General features: G+C 50.4%; 1 protein-coding gene across 2 annotated transcripts; it reads right to left on the bottom strand.

Moving 5' to 3' along the window:
* Positions 1-6,930: 6,930 nt before the first annotated feature.
* Cavin1 (caveolae associated protein 1) lies at positions 6,931-20,635 on the bottom strand. 2 transcript variants are annotated; one of them, XM_075990718.1, is made up of 2 exons: positions 19,931-20,635; positions 6,931-9,607 (listed from the first exon to the last, which is right to left on the bottom strand). In XM_075990718.1, exons 1-2 carry the CDS (start codon positions 20,405-20,407, stop codon positions 8,909-8,911), a joined length of 1,176 nt encoding a protein of 391 aa, XP_075846833.1. In that variant the 5' UTR covers positions 20,408-20,635; the 3' UTR covers positions 6,931-8,908. The 2 variants fall into 2 exon arrangements, with proteins under 2 accessions (XP_075846833.1, XP_075846834.1); XM_075990719.1 differs by lacking the exon at positions 6,931-9,607 and adding an exon at positions 12,413-14,202 and having other exon boundaries at positions 19,931-20,577.
* Positions 20,636-21,142: the final 507 nt, after the last annotated feature.

Here is a 21,142-nt window from a genome sequence, read left to right as displayed (position 1 = left end):
ACATATATGACAAAGAGAAAGAGGCCATCTGAATTTGAGAGAGAGCAAGGGGCAGGGTACATGGAAGGGATTATTAGAGAAAGTAGAAAATGATGTAATTATATTTTGGTTTTTAAAAAATGTTTAAAGGAAGGAGGCAGGGAGGAAGCTGAAATTGGGCTCAAATTACAAAACAAAGAGTTGGGCAGTCACACCTTGGGAAAGGCAGTTCCAGGAATGGGAGTTTGTGGAGTTCCATGAAAGTCCTGTCCTTTGCTTGTCGTGGCTTGACTGAAAATAGAATCCAGTTCTAGACCACCCTCTCCAAACTGTCGGAGCCTAGCAGTTCATTGACCCAGACAGGACTTCACAGTCATCCTTAACAGAGCAGCTGAGGACAGGAACAGGGTGTCTGCTCACAGACACGAAGACCTGGAGACCTGGAGGGAAAGAGCAGGGCATTTCTGAGCAAGGGACATTAAGTCTACACCAGAATGGCCCAATTCTGACAGAATCCTGCACTGGTTGGAAGGTGTCTTGGTTTTCTATTGCAGTGAAAAGACACCATGACCAGTCAATTTACAAAATAAAGCATTTAATTGGAGGCTTGTTTATAGTTTTGGAGGTGCATCCATGATCAGTATGCCAGGAAGCATGGCAACAGTCATGGTGCTGAGCAGACCTGTGAGCTTTAAGTCCTGACCTGAAAGTTGGAGGCAGAGAGCGAGAAAGGTCTGACTTGGGTGAGTTTTTGAAGCCTCACAGCCCACCCCCAGTGACACACCTCCTCCACCAAGGCCACACCTCCTAATCCTTCCCAAACAGTGCCACCAACTAGGTGTCCTAACATTCAAATATACGAGCCTGTGAGGGCTCTTTTATTCATGCATGGCCTTTTCATTTCTGATTATGCCATGGGCTACTCACTTTTTAGAACCATCATCTTATAAAGGAGGGCTGTCCTCTATTTTCTTTCTTTCTTTCTTTCTTTCTTTTTTTTTTTTTTGATTTTCGAGGCAGAGTTTCTCCATAGCTTTTGGTTCCTGTCCTGGAACTAGCTCTTGTAGACCAGGCTGGCCTCGAACAAACAGAGATCCGCCTGCCTCTGCCTCCCAAGTGCTGGGATTAAAGGCATGTGCCACCACTGCCCAGCCTCTCTTTATTTTCTTGACAGATTGTTTGCTGGGCTGGCTGTCCTGGAACTCACTCTGTAGACCAGGCTGAACTCAAACTCACAGAATCTGCCTGCCTCCACCTCCTGAGTGCTGGTGTTAAAGGCATGCACAACCAGTGCCCAGATCCAAGGACCCCCCTAATGCTAAGTTTCATTCAGCACAGAGGAATGACTTTCTTCCCTGGGTTTGTAGCATTTCTGTAAAATGTTCTATACTGTTTTCTCTTCTATAAAACCAGAGCTTGGTATGGTGACATATGCTTGTAATCCCAGCACTTAGGAGGTGGAGGCAGGAGGCATTTATTGGTCATCCTCACCTACATAGTGAGTTTAAAAGCAGTCTTGGTTACATGAAATATTGACTCAAAAAAAGAAAAAGAAAAAAAGAAAGAAATACTGGACATGGTGGTGAACTTGAGAGTCGGAGACATCAAGATCTCTGAGTTTGAGGCCAGACTGGTCTACAAAAATAAAGATGGCTTTTTGTTTGTTTGTTTGTTTGAGACAGGGTTTCTCTGTAGTTTTTGGAGCCTGTACTGGAACTAGCTCTTGTAGACAACTCACAGAGATCCGCCTGCCTCTGCCTCCCAAGTGCTATTATTAAAGGCATGTGCCACCACCGCCCTGCTAAAGATGACTTTTGTGCTAACTTTCTGTCTTTCTGTTACCTTTTGCCTACTGTTTGTTTTGCCCGAGGGACTCCCCCTGCCTCATCTCACTATTGTAATCAACTGTTTTCATACAGTCAACACTCGTGTCTTGGTAGCACACACACACACACACACACACACACACACCATCACACAAACACCATCACACACACAAATTAATAAACAAAACAAGGTTGGCAGGATCCCTCAGGAATGACCCCAGAGGTTGTCTTCTGGCCTAGACACACAAACACATCTGCACCTGAACACAGGAACATGTACACACATACACAGATCCCATCCTTCTGACCATAGATTATTAAATCCAGGGCAAACATCAGTGTTAACCGATTTAATCAGTCTCTCCATCAGGAATGTGGAACTTGAAACTGAGACAAAGGGCCTGAGAGCCCTCAGGCTGAGTTCCATTAATGTCAGCACATCAGAGAAGGCTGCCCATCAACCACATCTGTGAGAGTCCCTGGAGATCCCCTCCTCCTGCTCTTACTAGTTGTGCTCAGTGACTCTTAGGAGACCAAGGGCTGTCTTGGCTGCTGTCCAGCACAAATTATCCTTTTCCCTTTAAACTAACCGCTGTCCTTTCTCTTACAGTCATGTGTCACGTAGCAACCGTTCAGTCAGTGATGGATTGCATGCACTCCAGTGGTCCCTTAAGAGTCTTACCTTCTGGTGATGTCTGCCCTCTTGGTTCGTGTAAGTTCCCTGTGTGATGCTTGCACAATGTGAAAATTGCCTGCAGACTTCAGCAATGCGAGGCTGTACTTTTAACAACAACAACAAAAAAAGAGATGATGCAATGGTGTTAAAGACATTCTTAGGGGTGGTGAGCTGAAAATCAAGCAAAGCGCTGCTTCTGCACTCCAACACCGAAATGCTACATGTATTTAGAACAGCAATTCAAAAGACCCTTCCTCCTTTAAGTTTTCTTTATTCCCTCTGAGGGCCAGGGGAGCAGTGAGCGCTGTCTTCATCCTTTGTGGTAGAGCAGCTCTTACTGGCTTTTGGAGCTATTCTGAACATCTGCCCGTATCACTAATTGCAAACCCTTTCAAATCAAGGACGGGAGCTTGTTGTCATTTTAGACTCTGGCTCTCAGCACAGAGCCACGAGCATTGTTTAGAAAGCACATTTGCTTTGCACATCCTCTACTCTCTTTCTGTTGATACCACTGACTCAGTTTCTCTTTTTCCTTTTTTGTAGACAACTCTCCTTCACCCTTTCTTTCTCTTTTTCTTCTTAATTTTCTTCTTTTCCCCCTCCTCTTTTTTCTTCTCTTCCTCCTTCCCCTTCTTCTCCGTCTCCTTTCCCTTCTTCTCCTCCTCTTTCCTTTCATCTTCTTCTCCTCTTCTCTTCCTTCCCCTTCTTCTCCTTTTTTATCAGTCTTTAATTCCCTTGTCCCTTTGTGTATATGTATGTGTGTTTCATTTTTGTTTGTTTTTCTTAGGTTTTGAGACAGGGTCTCTCTATGTTACCCAGACTCTTGATCTCTTTGTCTCTGCTTTCTGAGTGCTGGGAGAACAGACGATCCCCTCTCCCCTCTGTACGTGTGTGTGTGTGTGTGCGCGCTGCGCGCGCACACACGCCAGGGCCTTCCTTATTCATTTAAGACAAAACACACCACTGAGCTTTACAACTCCCCCACCCCAGTATTTTATTTTATTTTTTTTCTTTAAGAAAGGTTCTCAGATGGGTGGCACATGCATTTAATCCCAGCACTTGGGAGGCAGAGGTAGAATCTCTGAGCTTGAGATCAGCCTGGCCTACAAAGCAAGTTCCAGGACAGCCAGGGATATGCAGAAAAATACCCTCTTAAAAAAAAAAAACAAAAACAAAAACAAGAAAAGGAAGGGCCGGGTGGCGGTGGCGCACGCCTTTAATCCCAGCACTTGGGAGGCAGAGGCAGGCGGATCTCTGTGAGTTCAAGACCAGCCTGGTCTACAAGAGCTTGTTCCAGGACAGGTTCCAAAACCACAGAGAAACCCTGTCTCGAAAAACCAAAAAAAAAGAAAGAAAGAAAGAAAGAAAAAAGAAAAGGAAGGAAGGAAGGAAAGGAGGGAGGGAGGGAGGGAGGGAGGGAGGGAGGGAGGGAGGGAGGGAGGGAGGGAGGGAAAGGTTCTCATTAAACTGTTTGGGTTGGCTTTACTTACTTATGTTGCCCAGCCAAGGATCTAACTTGAGATCCTCCTGCCTCAGTCTCCAGAGTGGTGAGATCACAGCCATATGCTACCACCACACCTGGCCTCCATGCTTCAGGTTGGGAGGAAGGAGATCTAGAAGTGATCACATGATCAATATTTCATCTGAAGCATGGAAAACCCAAAGGGACCAACAAGCACCATCATGTCTAGCACTCTGGCTAAAAGGATCCTCCCTGGGGATACTCAGTTGCTAGGCCATAAGCCTGCAACTGCTGCCGGTCATCTACACCACCACATGGGAAGCATGTGTTTTATTTCCAGATTAATGCCTTGTAACATAGGAAAGCACACAAGAGAGCTATGTTTCTAGTTATATTTGATCAAAACCTGGTGTAATATCAGTCACATCTGGACTTATTTGAGAGAAGTTTTTTTTTTCCCTAGAGATTTATTTACTTATTCATTTTGTTTTATTTCACTTTATACATATGGTGTTTTGCCTGAAGGTGTATATGTATGTATGTGTACCACGTGCATCCCTGATGCCCTCAGAGGCCAGAAAAGGACATCAGATGCCCTGGAACTAGAGTTATAGAGGGTTGTGAGCTGCCATATAAGTGCTGGAAATTGAACCCAGATCCTCTGGAACTTGCTGGTACACATACACATAGAGTAAGACTATCTCAAGACAAACAAAGAAAAAAAGTAAAGTAAAATAAAATAAAATAAATGGGGGTTGGGAAAATAACAGCAAATGCTTGCTTTTTAAGCACAAGGCCCTGAGTTCAAGCCTCAGTACTCACATAAAAATGCCTGACATTGCCAGGCGGTGGTGGCACGCGCCTTTAATCCCAGCACTCAGGAGGCAGAGGCAGGAGGATCTCTGTGAGTTCGAGGCCAGCCTGGTCTACAGAGGGAGTTCCAGGATCCAAAGCTACAGAGAAACCCTGTCTCGAAAAACAAAAACAAAAGTATACAAATGCCTGACATAGTGACATTCATTTGAAATCCCAATAACAGGAAGGTAGTGGTTGCAGCCTAGCCTGATTGGTGAGCTCCAGACCAATGACAGACCCTGTCTCAAGGTGGGGAGGACTTCTGAGAATGTTACCAGACATTATCCTTCAAACTGCGCGCGCACACGCACGCACGCACGCACGCACACACACACATGTGCATGCCCAAGTCTTAAAAATAAAAATAAGGACTTGGAAGATGTCATAGGGAGACCTGGCAGCTCAAGTAGAGGCTGTAAAGGGACTTCATAGGCCCATGGTGACATTAACACCTTGGCAGACAGTTTCCCTCCTTGATTGTCTCAGTGTAACCATTGGAATTAATGCCTGTGAGAACAGCAACTTCCTCACCAGTTGCTGGACGATACCAAGTAACGTGGACCTCAGAATACCATCAGTACCTACTAGTAGGCAGTAGGATGCTTAATCCAATACCTGTGACCAGCCGTCCCTGTCTCACCATAGTGGAAAGGGGTCTTTCTAGTGCTGGAAGGGATTTGAGGTGCTGGGAGGTGAAGGAAGAATGCCATGGGGTGTCACGGTACCCAGGAAAGTGGCTAGTCCGAGAATCAGGGGTACACAATGGGAATAGCCAGACCGGCACTGGGTGAGGATGGCACAATGAAGTGATTAGCTTAAGGAGGGGTCTAATGGTAGACAAAGGAAAGGCTGGTGGGTGAGCACACAGAATGGCTGGGACTTCCAGGACAATCGCACCTGGGCTCCGGGAAGCATTCCCTGCTTCCCAGGTGCATGCGCTCTTCCCACAGGGAGTGAGAGCTTTGGTTTCTCTCTCCTGGTAGATGGAAACTTTAATGGCCTTGGAAGTCCTGAATTTCCAGTGTCGGCATCCATTTCTTTCTGGGGGAAGCCGAACCTTTAAGGAAGACTTAGAACTCTAGACCCATGGAATCTGCTGCTGGAGGCAGGCACAGAGCAATGCATGCCCAAGGACTAAGAGCCTGTTTGAGCTAGTAGCATGAGGGTGGGGGCTAGCCCCAGAAATGGCATTACTTTTATAAGGGACATCCTTCCTGAGAGTCAGAGACGTGCAGAACCCACAAGAGAACAAAAAAACCATTGTTTTAGGAAATTCATAACCTGTGGGCAGGGTACGCTTGCTCCAAGTAGAGGTGGTCAGACAGCAAAATAGGTGCTTGGCGCGGGGTTGCCAGAGAACAGAAAATGCTATGTGGGACAGGTGGTATGGAGCAGCCTCTCATTCCCCATCATCCTCTGGGCCTATGAGTGGGGTAGGGGACTATCTAGAGGATAAAGGTCCTGGCCACCAGGGAAGTAGATCCAGACAGGACCCAGATTACAGACTGGAGTCTTAAACAGTTGGTGGGGGGTTGGAGAGATGGTTCAGCGGTTAAGAGCATTGCCTGCTCTTCCAAAAATCTTGAGTTCAATTCCCAGAAACCACACGGTGGCTCACAACCATCTGTAATGAGGTCTGGTGCCCTCTTCTGGCCTGCAGGCAGACATGTACACAGGATATTATATACATAATAAATAAATAAATTTTTTTTTTTAAAAAAAGCAGTTGGTGGGACCAGTAGCTTTGCCACTTGCCCGCTGTGCGACAGGTCATTGTTTCTTCTACTCTAAAAGGGGAATGGAAATGATAGAACCTACCTCACAGGGGTACTGTCCCTTTAAATAAGTAATCACATGGCAAAAAAAAAAAATGCTAGCTGTCCCAGCAGAGACTGCTCAATACATTGGCTATTGTTGTTTACCTCTGCCACCCCAGTGTACTCTGGGAAGTCGGGCAAATGTTTATCAAAAGTGCTCCCTCCACCCACCCCTCTCTCCCTCCCTCTTTCTCCCTCCCTCTCTCTCCCTTCTTCCCTCTGTCTTTTTTCCCTCCTTTCCCCCTTTCACACCTGGTTTCCCTTAGCCCCTCAACACCCTCAGTAACTGTTTTGGACAATATAATTCCACACAAATCCTTTTAGAAAAGCAGGTTTATTGGTCCGGCTGCTCACCAGAACACAGCAACATGAGGGGCTCCCCTAGAGCCCACAGGAAACTGCATCTGCCCACAACTTAGGCCCCTTCAGCCCACCAGCACCAAGGGACCTCATCCTACATTCCCTGCCTTCCTCGGCTTAGGCATCTTCAATCACTCGGAGGAGGGAAGGGAATCAAGAAAAAAAAAAGGAAAATTAAAAAAAACAAAAAGCAAAGCTTCATATTGTATAAAAGGTTTGTGGTTTCCATCCCCCACCCCGCAACACACACACACACCCCAAATATCAATTAGCTGCGATTTTAAAAAAGCAGAGCAGGGAAGATAAGTAGTGTGTGTGTGGGGGGAGCAGCTTCTAGCCATCATTTGGGGGAGGTGTTGTCTTTGCTCCTGACTAACCATTAATGGGGAGTGAAAGGGAGAACCAGTGTCCTCAGAAAACCTGGTCAATGACTAGAGAAACGAAGCCTCCAACAAGAAGCAGCAACCCTTTCCCCAACTTTCAGGTAAGGTGCCCTCAAAGGCAAGTAACGTCGGGAGGTCTTGGCAAGTTCTGCAGCTTTGCACTAGGGAAAGACCCACGCTAGAAGCTGCTGGGTGGGAGCTGGGGTGGGCAAGTCAGCAAGCGCAAGCGCGGCTGCCCCAGCTCCCCTAGGAACCTGTGCTGGAGGCCGGGACCCTTAGCACCTTGATCTCTCCCTTCTATCCCCCCCCCACCGGAACTGCCAGTTCTCCACAGCTTGCTGCTGCCCCCTGCTGGAATCCTAATTTTCTGGGCTTGGAAAACAAGGCTTCCCAGAAAGCAATTCCCAGACCCTGGAACAGAGGATCCAGTCCCGCTTACCTCTCTTTGGAACACACTTTCTAGAACTGACTGCCCTCCTGTTCCTGAAACCGTCCTGCATCCGAAGACCCTACCAGAATGGGATTCTTGCTTTAATTTCTGTGTATTGCTAATGAGGGCATTTCTTTCTTATTCCATTTCAACTTTCTCCTATTTTCCCCTTTCTTCCCAAAGCTCCTGGGTGCTCTTGTGTGCAGATTTTGTAGAGCTGTAAAGGTGCCCCCCACCTACACACACTCACCGACCGTCCTTTCCTGGGCTCTGCTTGACTCCTCCTACTTACTTCGGTGGAACCTTTATCCAGGGTCAAGGCACACTCTGCCTCCACCCCCACCTTATTGCCTTAGGTTCCCCGAAAGACCCTCCGGTCTTCCGGTGGGCTACCTCCCACGGGAGCAAAGGTCTCACTACACATATTCTTTCTTCATGGTACTTTGATTGCCCCCCGCCACCTTCTGAACATGGACCCTAATCGCTGATACACCCCAACCATCTCTTCTTATTTTGAAAACAGGGTCTCACTGAGTTACGGGAGTTGGCTTTGAACTCACTCTATAGCCCAGACAGGCCTTGCATTTTTAATTCTCCCGCCTCAGCCTCCAGGGATAGCAAGCTGGCACTAAATGGCTGTCCCTACAACGGTTATCTTTAGGATTCACTCTTTCCTCTTTCAGAAATTTTGTCGTTAGTGTCTCCTGGGGTGATGATAAGAAAAAACAGCTCAGGAAGCAGGAATGGGGCTGCTGAGTACGAAGCTGTGCTGGAGAGGCCGAGTGGGAGGCAGATCCCAGACGGGACCAACTAGAGAGCTAAGAAGCATCCTAGACCAGGACAAGCAGGGCATGGGCCATTCTTCCTCCTTCCTACCCAGACTGTGTCCAAACTGTGTCCATGGTGGGAGACCACCTCCCCTCGGCCTAAGGCTTGTGCTCTGAAGGGGTGCTGTTCCAGGGGGTGTGTATTCAGCTTAGAAAAAGCTCGACCAGACTGGGGCTGAGGAGAATGCGAAATAGAAAGTTCGAAAAAGAGAAAGGAGGTGGGCAGGGGTGGGGGGATCGGGGAGAGGCAAGGTCAGGCGCTGGCCTCCAGGGCAGAGCTCCGCGAGTCCTGCTCAGTCGCTGTCGCTCTTGTCCACCAGGACGGCATCTGATTCTTCAGTGATCTCCAGCAGCGTGTGCACGTCGGGGCTGCTCCCGCGCAGCAGGTCAGTGGCCTCGCCGCGCTCCGCGCCAACCTCGTCGTCATCAGGACCCACCTCCACCATCTCGGTGGCCTTCAGCACCTCCACCTCGCCCTCGCGGATCTTCTTGACGTGGAAGGTGAAGGGCGGCACCTTGTAGACGGCGGTCTTCGAGCGCGCGTACACCACGTGGTCGGGCGTGAAGGACTTGCGCAGCTTGTCGCGCGATGTCTTCAGCTTCTCGCGTCGCTCCACGGGGACCAGGCGCGTGCCCAGCTTGTTCATGCGCTTCTCCAGCGTGTGCCGCGTCTTCTCCAGGTTCTCCTTCGTCTTCAGGCGCGTCTTCTCCAGGTTCTCGCGCGTGCGCACCTTGGTCTTCTCCATCTTCTCCTTGGAGAAGGCCTTCTTGAAGTCGTCCACGCGCCGCAGGCCACTGCGCTTGATGCGCTCGGCGCGGGACTCCTCGATCACCTCCTCCACTTCCACCGCCTCATCGGACGACAGCTCGATCGCGGCGTCCTCCTCGGGCCGCTCGCCCTCGCCTAGCTCATCACCTTCCTTCTCTGGCAGCGCCTCCGACTCTTTCAGCGACTTGCTCACGCTCAGTTTGGCGGGCAGCTTGACCTCATCCTAAGAGGAGAACAGAGCCGAGATAAGACTTCATCCTAAGAGGAGAACAGAGCCCACGGGAGCGGGCAGAGCGAGGGCTGAGGGATGGGACCTCGGGCGAAACCGAGTAGGGTAGTGGCGGTTCTGGGGGAGAGTGAAATCCACCAAAGTTGTTCACTTTTGAACACCACAGTGCCCAGGACAGGCTGGTCACAACCTGTGCGTTGGATTGTCGCTATACACACAGGAGGAAAAAGCCAAGCTTCAGGTCAGACATTATGATCGCACTTGGGCTAAATATGACCAGGGACCCCGAAACCCTTGCACACTTATGACTACCGCTACCCCTATCTATGATTGCTGTGAGCCACTGTGCCTCCGGAAAGTACAGCTTAACTTTGTCAATAGCAGGGCGCCCTCTAGTGTCCTGATTTACTCGCTGCCCCAAATGAGACAGAAAGTCGGTTTGGGAGTTGAGGTTGGAATGCGCTAGGGGTGAGCTCAGAGCCATCCCAGGTGGACCCCACGTAGGGCAGCTTTAAGCTAAAGTAAAGAAAATGTGTTCTTGGGATTTGATCTAGTCTTAGGGGGGAAGAGCTCTGCCTGCAGCCCCGTTTCTGGTAAGGCCAGAGCTTAAAGAGCCAGGGGTGGGGAAAGTGATCTTGGTCTACCTACAATCCCGGATGTCAAAGTCAGCTTTCGCTCTCTCTTCCTCTCAGAGGCCCTAGCACCAGCCCTATTTTCGATTCTGTGGTTTTTCAATACCCTGACTTGGGATCGACATTCCTTCATTTTAGGATCCCCCAGCACACACCACCACCACCAAAGAATAGACGTGAACACAGAACGGAAAAGGTTCTGGCCCGCATCGTAAATGGGGGCTCCTATAGAGGCCCAAACTCTTTTTAGGTATTTAAGTCCACGGAGTGAAGGGAAGGGCGCATTTTTTCTAAAATATTTTCTCAAGGTCATTTTCCAGAATTATGCAATAACCCCATCCCCTGAGAAAATAAGGCAACATAACCTGGTTCTTCTCATAGAAGGATATACACAAAAAGAAAAAGAAAAATTTTAAAAAAAGGAATACACAGAAACACCTAGTCGTAGGCTACATGAAATCTTTATGCCACCTGTTATAGAAATCCCTTCCCCACACCCAATCTCTTTCCTATTCCCTCCCATTCATATCCCCTCGGGTTTCCTGGTTTACATTAGAAACTAGGAACACCTCCTCCCAACTTCCTTCCCTCCTTGTCAATAACATTAACAGGAACAAAGAGGGAATGCTGTCTCCACCTCGTCTCCCAACTGAGCACCAGCTCTATTGGGCACCAAGCCACCTCAAGCTATCTATTACTTTACTACACCTCCCAGCAAGCAAGGTAGCCTGAACACAAAGCATGCTGGGATTTGTAGTCTCCACCAGCCATAAACGGGGCTTGGTACTATCACTGGACTTCTAGGGTATGTGCCTCTTATTCACCGAGGCATTGAAAGAATGATTTTCTTGTAGTGATTATAGGAAGATCCCAGCCTCTCTTAGCATTACTTTTGACTTTGAGTCTCTTGCAGTCATCCTGCCTGCACCTAGAGACTGACATCTTTAGGATTTACACATCATTTTAGGATTTCCTAGGATTAAACACCCTGCCACCTCTTCTGTGTATCTCAACCCAGATTTGCCTGTAGTTCCAGTATATGTATATAAAGCTAGGCTGTGGTAGCAGCACTCCAGAGGCAGAGGCAGGTGGATCTCTGTGAACTGGAGGTCTACAGAGTGAGTTCTAAGACAGTCAGGCTACACAGAAAAACCCTATCTCAAAAAGCAAACAAACAAAGAGAAAAAATAACCTCTTGGGCCAGGCTTGGTGATGCAGGTCTTTCATCTCAGGCTTGGATTCAGAGTTACCTTTTATGGCACTCAGGAGACAAAGCAGGTTGCTCTCCGTGAATTGGAGGCCAGCCTGGCCTACAAAGTGAGTTCCAGGCCAGTCAGAACTACACAGGGATATCCTGTTTTCATTTTTTCTACCTTAGTTTGTAAAATTAAAATTTTTGTCTATCTCTCATCTCCACCATATCTCTTACCAAAGAGTAGGAAAGAGCTCTCCCACACCCCTCAGCAATGTGGACAGAACAAGGAATAGTCGGGAAACAGTCCCAACTTCTGGGGAACAAATCCCTGCCCACTCCTACACTCCTGACTCTCCCACCCCAACCCCCGAAGGCAGAACCAGCCGGTCTCCCTGGCCTTTAGCTTTCTAGACAAAGGTCTTCGCCAGCTGAGCTCAGACAACTACAGGCTTTTCCTGCCTGCCAGCTTCCATTGCTGCAGTGTCGGGGAGCAATCCCAGAGAGGAAAAAGCTATGCCTAAACTTTTCTGGGAAAGGTGCCTGGGAAATGTAACCCCCTTCGTGGTGGGCTTCCCTGGACTGGTGGCTCTTCCTGGAGACATTATCTGGGTGGAAGGTTGGGGGTGGGGTAAGAAAAATAACTTGGCCTGAGTCCCGGAGCAATGTCCTGCAGGCTGGTTCTGAACATCACGATTAGCTTTTCCCCTCCATTAATGGATTTCTCTTTTCCACCCCCATTTCCAAGTCAGGCTTCCCTCATGACTCACAGCCTTGGAGTGCTGCCTTGGGCCCACCCAGTCTGCCCGTTGCTACAACAGCCACCAACACAATCCAAAAGCACCTCCCCTTACTCTGGGCACCCGGGCCAGGTACCTTTGTCTCAACCCTAGTGCCCTGGCAGAGTGATTAGGGCCATGGAGGGGCCTCATGGAGAGCAAGAAGGGAGGGGTCTGCTTGTTCCGGTTTCCCGTTTTTATTAAACAAAACCACCACTCCCAACAGGCTTGGATTCCAGAGTTACCTTTAATGACCAGGTCCAAACAAATGCATGCACAGCCTCCCCAGCCCTTGCCAAACACACACAGCTGCCCAAGCCAGGAAGGCACCAGTCCAGGATGGACGTAGAGAGACCCCCCCCCCAGGGAGGTTCCCACCTTCTACACTTCACCTCCCAACCCTGCTGCAAAAATAAAAATCATTTTCTGATTATAATCTAACTGAGCATCACTATGGCCTCAGCATTTCAGAAGGGGCAGGTACTACCCAGCTGTGCAGGGGAGCCTCTCTTGATTTAGTGTTAACCAGTTCTGTCTACAGCTGGGCCGAGAAAGATAGTGGAGATGGTTCTAAGACCCCCAGACCTGCTGAGAGAGCCTATTAGAAGAGGCTGCGTTGTGGGGCAGATTATTTTTTCCTTTCTTTTCGTTTCCTTTCTTATATATAGATATATAGTTATTGATTTTTATTGAGCTCTACATTTTTCTCTGCTCCCCTCCCAGAAAATTCTTTATGAAGGAGAAATGAAGAGGAAGTTCTAAAAGGCCAGGACCTCTGCTTTGGGTTACCAGGACAAGAACACAAGACATCAAAGGCAGGAGGGGGCTTTCTTCTACCATAGCACCCTTTCTTAGCGGGGATGGCGTTGTTCCCAAGAGGATGAAAACTGACTCTCAGAAGGTGGCAGGACCTTGGATATTAGAATGGTTTTGTGGTCCTCCAAAGAACGTCCACATATAAACAATCCCATATCATATCAATAGTATTCAATTATCATGAGGGAGGTAGATGGGGAAAAAAATCTACCAGTGTTCCTTAGGGTGATGATTATGGAGGAAGAGATAAACAGGAGTTGAGAAGCCTTGTGCACTGGTGCCAGCTAAAAGGTCTTCCCTTTGGGCTTCTCCGAGCTGGCAACTTTTGGGTGCCCCACCCAAGGCAGGATCTGGCAAACATAAGGGATCCCTTTGCAAAACATTTTCTAAAAGAAAATGAAAAAAAAAGTAAGTGTAAATGTTTTCCTCAGCTACAGGGAGTGGGTGAAGAGGGCACGGAACAGCTCCCAGGCCTGGGCCTCATGAAGGCTCCCCTTCAGAGAGGCTCTGAGCCAAACTGGCCTGTCCCTGGGGTGGGGTGGGGGAGAGAATCAGAAGACACGCCCAGTTTCATGCAGCTTCATGCAAGGCAGCCTTCGGGTGCAGCTCAAGCCTGGTGCTGGCAGAGCTACAATTCAAAAAGACATCAAGGGATACAGTTCTGTGGTTGGGCACTTACTTAGCATGCATGAGGCTCGGGGGTCCATCCCCCGCACTGGAGAACAAAATATCACCTCCAAGAAGGGGAGGATCCTTGTGTTTACCTCCCGCCGTCTCTGCACACACCACATTTGCCTGAGCGTTGCACAATGCATGCATTTTTCTAACACCCGTTCCCAGCCCATAACGGACAACAGCTTGAAAGGACAGGCCGTCAAGGCACTGACTTCCATCAAGAGATGAGCTGAGGGTAGCCAGGAGAGCGCTCTGTGCCCACTGGCCCCAGGGTCCCAGGAGATCCTACATGCTCCCAGCAGCTGTTGGCTCCTCTGGGGTGGGTCGGGGCCCAGGCTCTGGGTAATTGGGCAGTGGGCTGGGCATCTGCTCAAAGGCTGGGTGCCCAGGTACTGTTTCAGGCTTCAGGTAAAAGGGCTCGGTCTCAGGCAGAAGGTCAAGAGGCACGATCTTGGGCGTGGCTGGGCCGAAGGGTGCATTCGGCTTCTTCTTGGGCTAAGATGAGGAAAAGGGGTTTAAATGGCACTTGGGATGGGTGCAGGGAAGTTGACAGGAAGAGTTCTTTGTGGCACACAGAGCTGAATCTAGTTGAAGAGGGAGAGGCTCCGGAATGGATTAGGGTGGGCCCAAACCACATTTGAAATGCTTGGGGGCCCTGGGGCTAGAAGGGATGGGATGACTGCAAGCCCATGAATTAATAAACACAGCTTCAACTGAACCCCTTCCACCTCCCTCCTGCCCTCTAGAATGTTCCTCGGTCCTTTCCTTGGGCTCCCCACCTTCTACCCTCGAGATGCCACCGTCATGCAGGAGATGACTACGGCTATTGAGGGGCTGGGGAGAAGGAGAAAAGAGGCTGCCAAGGAACGGAGCCGGAATGTTTCAAGACCAATTGGTAAATTCTAACAGGGAGGCTCCAGTGAGCAAAAGAGACACACACTCCCTTCTTTTTATTCCTTGAGGCGGGGGGGGGGGTCATACATGGGTGTCACCACAAATAAGGAAAGGAACATGCACAGAAGAGGGACACTCTGGCTACTTCCCTTCGGCCATGTTTCTACCTCCTGCCTCCCTCGCTACCCAGGGTTTAGAATGTCAGACACTGTAACACAGGGAGAAACGGTCTTCAGGCCTATGGGGTTCCCGGGGTGGCTTCTGACCCCCTCAAGAGCTGAGCCCACACTCTTGCTTTGGGTGAGAACTCAGGAGAGGGACAATTAGAGGGAACAGCACACTTGGACAATAGCACTGTTCAGTAAGGCCTGTATTCATAAAACCCCAAAGCAGCAGCAGGTCCCAACCTGCCGAGTAGGGGAAGGAGGTAAAAGCCGCAGGGAGATGGGAGGTGGAAAGTGGCTCTCCCCTAGAACGGGAGCCTAAGCAAGGGGTACCCATGACTGACCTGGAATTTAATCCTTACACTGGGCACCGTCCCCTCCCACTGCCATGGGGCTGGGCAACCATTTTTCTTTTCTTTTCTTTCTTTCTATCTTTCTTTTTTAAGATTGTGGTTATTTATTATTTATACGGTGTTCTGGTTACATGTATGCCTGCATGCCAGAAGAGGGCACCAGATCTCACTATAGATTGAACTCAGGACTTCTGGAGAAGCAGCCAGGGTTTTTAACCCCTGAGCCATCTCTCCAGCCCAACCATTTTTACTTCTACTTCAGCACCCAGGAGCTGGAGCAGCTAATGGCCATCAATGTCCCACTGCTGGCCACTTGTAGCCAACACAGTAAATGTGTCTGCACACATACACATGTATACACACACACCACAGAGCACCCAGGTAAGGAGCAACACACCCAGGATCTTGCCAAATTTGCTTGTTGTTGAATCCATATCTCTTGTAGCTCAGGTTGGCCTCAACCAGGCGAGGTAGCTGAGAGTGACCTTGAACTTCTAATCCCCCTGCCTCTACTTTCTGAGTATTGAAATTGCGTGCACACCCAGTCAATTTATGTGGTAGTAGAGAAGGAACCCAGGGCTTTAAGGCATGCTAAGCAAGCATTCTAAAACAAAGCCAGATTCCTATTCCCTGTTTGCATGTTTGGGGTGCTGGTGATTGTTTTGAGAGGGTCTCCCCAAGTAGCGCAGGCTGATTTCTAGCTCACAATCCTGTTTCCACGGCCTCCAGAGAGCTGGGGGTCCGGCTGAGCACCAACACAGTCAGCTGGCCGGTTTTCATCCCTCACTCCTTAAGTGACAACAGGCGCTGACTTCCCCAGTCTGGGCCCCAGCTTCCTAAGACACACATGGAGAGGGTGAAGCTGGTTATCTTCTAGCTCAGAGGGCCTGAAGGGCGGAATAGTGAAATAGTCACGTTGACGGGCTTCCAAAAATTGCAGAAGCGCCCCCTCATCTCTGAGGCTGTTGCTTACCATAACATTCTGTTCCTTCTTGCTGTCATTGCCTGCTTTATGCCCTTGTCTCACCTTTTAAAAAAAAGTCTTATTTATTTTTATTGAATGAACTTTAGTATTCTGCTTGCATGTCTCTGTGAGGGTGCCGGGCTCCCTGGAACTAGAGTCCAGACAGCTGTGAGCAGCCATGTGGGTGCTGGGAATTGAACCCAGGTCCCGAGGAAAAGCAGTCAGTGTTCTTAACCTCAGAGTCATGACTCCAGCTTGTCTCACCTTTTTGACTTTGGCTTTTACAACAGTCAGCTTTGACTTTTGAAAAGGGGGTAAGTGGGCAAGTGGTATGCTTGCCTTCAGTCCTGGGAATGCCCCCCTAAAAACACCCTGTTTGCTTTGGAGTCCATGAGCAAGAGAGACAGCCTAAAGTCATCTGTTAGTAGGAGTGACGTGGGACACACTCCACAGTGATGAGTCTTCGCGGGAGGAAAGGGACCAGGGCAACAGGCTTCGAGTATTTTTAGATTAAAGTTTAGGGTTCTTCCAGAGAAAGGTGTCTGTGATTCACTGGGAGGACAGGAAGGAAGGAATTAAGGCTGGGTGAACATTTGAGGAGAAGAAGCCAGCAAACTTTCATTCCAACCATACTGTCCTCCCCTGGAATGCCGGTAAGTAACCCAAGCTCTTCAACACTTCTGGGTCCTATCCCCAAGCCCTTGGAGCAGATCTAATGGGGACCAACTTTGCCTCATCCAAACTAGTCCATGATTTGGGGATATGGGGCAACGGTAAATCACTTGCCTAGCATGCCTGAGACTGGAAAAATTACAATTTCCAGAAAGCATTTTTTTCTCCTTTATTCCCCCTTCTAGATTCTAATATAGCTCTGAAGGCATCCGAATCATCACTTGTACAAAGGAATCCCCCCACCCTGATCCCACTACTGGGAATTCCAGACCCTTGGGTACCTTCTTCTACAGTGTCCCCTTTGCCACTTCATGACCTCCCACACCTAAAGCAGGGAAGATAGAATCTCATTCCCTCTTTCCTCTTTAAAAAAAAAAAAACAACTCACATCGAAGCTGGGCAGTGGTGGTGTATCTTTAATCCCAGCACTGGGGAGGCAGAGGCAGGAGGATCTCTGTGAGTTCGAGGCCAGCCTAGTCTACAAGAGCTAGTTCCAGGACAGGCTCCAAAGCTACAGAGAAATTCTGTCTCAAAAAACCAAAACAAACAAACAAACAAAAAACCCTCACACTGTCTGGGAGTCCCTTTCCAATCAGGTTCCCGCCACCCACCCAGCCCTGCTCGCTCTCTAGCTCTCTCTGCCTGGCCATCTCCTTATCCTGAGTTTCCCATAAATGCTTGCCGCCCCCAGTCTTCCCTATTAGGCCTGCCAAGACACATGGCTATTTTTACCTCATTCTTTTCTCAGGCCGTGGACCTCTACAGACCCGGGGGGAGAGCAAGCAGCTTTGCTGCAACCCCCTACCCTTTCATCGCGACCTGGCACATCTGTGGGTTAGCTCAAGGAAGCTCTGCCAGCCTGAGCCCTGCCTCATGCACTGCAAGTTAGTCCTCCCCTCCGAGCATGTCCTAAAGTTAGAGACCATTTTAATTCTTTGTTAATTCTTTCCCCTGTGGGTTAGTGGCTTAACTTGAGCAACTCTTCCTTTTCAGATTCTGGGTGTGTGGGTGGGGGGTCTGAATGTGTGTGTGTATGGGGTGCCTGTATGTACCACATGCATGCAGTGTCCCTGCAGAGGCAGAAGAGGGTATCAGACCGCTGGAGCTGGAGTTAGATTGTTGTTACTCATCATTGGGTGTGGGGAACCAAGGCCTGGTTCTCTGCAACAGCAGCCAGTACTGTTTATGACTTAGCCATCTTTCCAGCCGCTAGTCACCCTACCTCAGCTCTCTGGCTTGGTTCACATGTAGCCAAAGCCATCTAGTGAGTGTCCCCCATGCGACTATTCAGACAGTGATGACTGCCAAATGCTGGAGGTGGAAGGAACGAGCAGAGAGGATGCTGACTTCAGCAGAGAAGTCCCCCATCCACCTAATCCCCGCCCTTTCTCTCAGAATTTCCCCCCCTTCAACACAGGAAGGTTTACCTCCAGGCTGAGAACGTCCCCCCAAGTTGCACAACCCGGGACATTTAAAACCCAAGTTCTTTGTGATAAGCACAGGTTCTGAAGAAGAAAGCAGCTACGATCTCAGGTCCTGTTCTCTTTCCCCACATGTCACCTGCAAGGGCCACACAGGTTCTGAAAACAACCCACAGGGAGGGGGAGGCGCAGTCCCAAACCTTCTGCTGCTAAGCAGTTAGATTGCGTGGGGACAGCTCTAAGTGAGCACTTTCTCCTACCAAGTGGGTGCTATAAATGGGCGAAGCAAAACGTTTTTGTTTGAAGACAGGGTTGTTATACATCGCAGGCTGCCTTGGCCTCTGTAATGATGGGGCCGTGGGTATGCATCGGCAAGCAAGGCAAAACTTTTACAGGCCCCACTGGGAGAGACCCTCAGCAGTGTGTAGAGGCAGGAGCCGGGAGCGGTCCCGTTTTTGCCTCTGACCTACCACCAAAGTCTCTGTCTGCTCAGTTCTCCCCCAGACACTGTTCCCACCTGCGTTGCTCTTGATTCCTCCCCTTAGGGAAACGAAGCTAAGCACCTCATCTCACACCATGTGGTAAATCAAGCAATGCTCAGAGCTGTTAGCGACCACAGCTTCTAGATACAGGTTCTTGACGGTGGGGCGTGTGGGAAATTTAGTCTTCCGTTTCTTTCCATTGCCCTCAGGTTTAAGAGTAGGAGCATCAACTAGGCCCAGCCAGGAGGAGACAGGGCCCAAGCACATTTCCCTCCAGGGAAAGAGTACCAATCCCTCACTCGGCTCAGGCTTACTATCAGTGGGGTCAGGTAATGGGGGGTGCAGGGGCAAATCAACATTGAGACTCCCAGCAGGTTTTAGGGGTTAGGATACAAAATCTACAGTTGTATCCAGGCAGGAGGAACCCAGAAAGGTGCAAAGAAAGCAAAGGGTGGAGCCTGAGTGTGCCAGACTCCACCCGCTAGACCCTTCACTGCTGGGGACACCACCCCCACAGTTATGCGGGGGAGGGAAGGTGATTCACCAAGCCCAGACCGCCACCTCCACCAGCCCCATTCGCTCTCCTAACGCCCACCCCTACCCGCCCCACCTGCTCTAAGGGCACCGGAGCACCGCGAGATAGGGTGTCCCCAAGGACCTGAAAGTGACTGGAGGCCAGGGACAGATCGTAGCAAAAGGACGCGCGTGGGCAGCTGAGGCTGGTGCGGGGGCGCGGGGTAGGGTGAGGGGGCTGAAGATCGTGTCCCTTGCATGGCGCCCCCGCCGGTGCGTGCCTGAGCCCTGAATCACCCGCTATATCGGGCCCGCAGTACCGGAGGCCCCAGGCCCCGAGCCCCACAGTCAGTGTCCGCTTACAGAGGGTCCCTAAAAGACCACCAGAGACCTCGGGTATTTCCCGCACAAAACTTCCTCCAAGTGGGAAGACATTTGACAGAGACAAACTGGAAGCATTCAGAGTTCCCAGGTCCAACCCGTTAACTTTTCCGCTAGGAGTTACAGACCTCAGGGAGGAGCCTGGGTCCCGGGGAGGCTCGCGATGAGCCCCTTTGTGCGCCCCAAGAGTCCGCCACAACCCGTAGCCCCCTCCAACTGAGTTTGCAGGAAGGAGGGAGGAGCTCCTGACCGCTCCCACGGGACCAGGTTGGCAGAGAGACGAACCTCAGCCGGGTGTTCCCACCCAGATCTCAGGGCCGGGGCCGCAGGCGGGATACCCCCGCCCCCAACTCTAGGCTCAGTCTGCCCGCGGGCTCACCTGGTAGATCATGACTTTAAAGTTGCGGCGCCTCAGCAGCTCCGCCTCGTTGACCTCCAGCTTCTTTATCTGGCCGGCCTGGCGCTCCAGGCTGCCGCGCACCGTCTTCACGTTGACGCTGACCTTGCGCACCTTCTCTAGCAACTTGCTCACGGTGTTGCTCGTGGTGGCGTGTGCCTTGCCCAGCTTACTGAGCTCGCCCTGGATGCTCTGCACAGCACCCTCCATCTCCGCCTGTCGCTCCTCCAGCTGGGCTTGGGTCAGCTGGATCTGGTCAACGGCGCCGATGATTTTATCCAGAAGGCTCAGCACTAGTACACCGTTTACCTGGTCCGACTTGATCAGCTCGTCAGAGCCGGTCCCTGACGGCTCCTCCGTGGCCGGTGCCTCCACTGGGGTGGCCTCCGGGCCCTCTGAGGAGGCGTCGGGATAACCGGAATACGGCCGCTCGACGATACGGAGCGTGACATCCTCCATGGCTTTCCGAAACCGTGCGGGTCCGGCCGCCTGGAGCCGGAGCGGGAGACCGGGAGAGAAGGAGGAGCGAGAGAGGCGAAAGCGAGCAGGAGCCTAGAGCAGAGGAAACTCGAGCCACGTCCGTGCGCACCGGGATGCAGGCCAGAACTGTGGGGCGGGGAATCCGCGAGCTGCCCAGGCTCCCAGGCCAAACCCGGAGTCTCATCGGCCATTGGCTGGCCCCACCCCAGAAAGGGAGGAACCGGGGCAGAAGGGGAAACTAACCCGGGAGGGGCGCCCCACCCTGTTCAGGATGGTTGGAATAGTTCGGAGCGGGAGTCTAGGGCCCCCTTGGCAGTGGAGGCTGAGGCAGCGGGACCGGGGCGGAGGAATGTGAGCTGGGGGAAGGAATCAGGTCCTCCGAGTGTGCTCTACTTCTCTCTTTCCTTTAGTTTTTTTCTCATCCACAAACACACTTCAGCCTTTTAAGATCAAGCTGAGATTCAGATGAAGCGTGAATTAGGTGTAAGCAAATATTTTTATCTATGCCCAGTGTCCTTATAAGAACCTTGCCCTATACCATCTTCTTCAAAGGGGTTTGACGCCCCCACCCCATCTTTACACTGAGTTTACCACTGTCCCGAAAACTTGTGGCGCTGTTAATGAGAGGGAGAAAAAGAGAAGAATGATGTTAAGGTTACAGAAGGGACGCCGGCCTACAAAGGTCTCTAGCTTTCTCTTAGAATCTTCAGAACA

The sequence above is a fragment of the Microtus pennsylvanicus genome, chromosome 11, assembly GCF_037038515.1.
Source record: "Microtus pennsylvanicus isolate mMicPen1 chromosome 11, mMicPen1.hap1, whole genome shotgun sequence".
NCBI classification, from domain to species: domain Eukaryota; kingdom Metazoa; phylum Chordata; class Mammalia; order Rodentia; family Cricetidae; genus Microtus; species Microtus pennsylvanicus.
Note: the sequence above shows the minus strand (reverse complement) of the source record. Positions and strands in the feature narration are given on the sequence as shown.

What these genes read in the sequence shown, in the direction of transcription:
- Cavin1 (XM_075990718.1), bottom strand. Translation starts at nt 20,407, where the DNA reads ATGGAGGATGTCACGCTCCGTATCGTCGAGCGGCCGTATTCCGGTTAT. An exon ending in TTAAAGTCATGATCTACCAG is followed by an intron (nt 9,608 to 19,930) that starts GTGAGCCCGCGG and finishes TTCTCCTCTTAG; the next exon opens with GATGAGGTCAAGCTGCCCGC.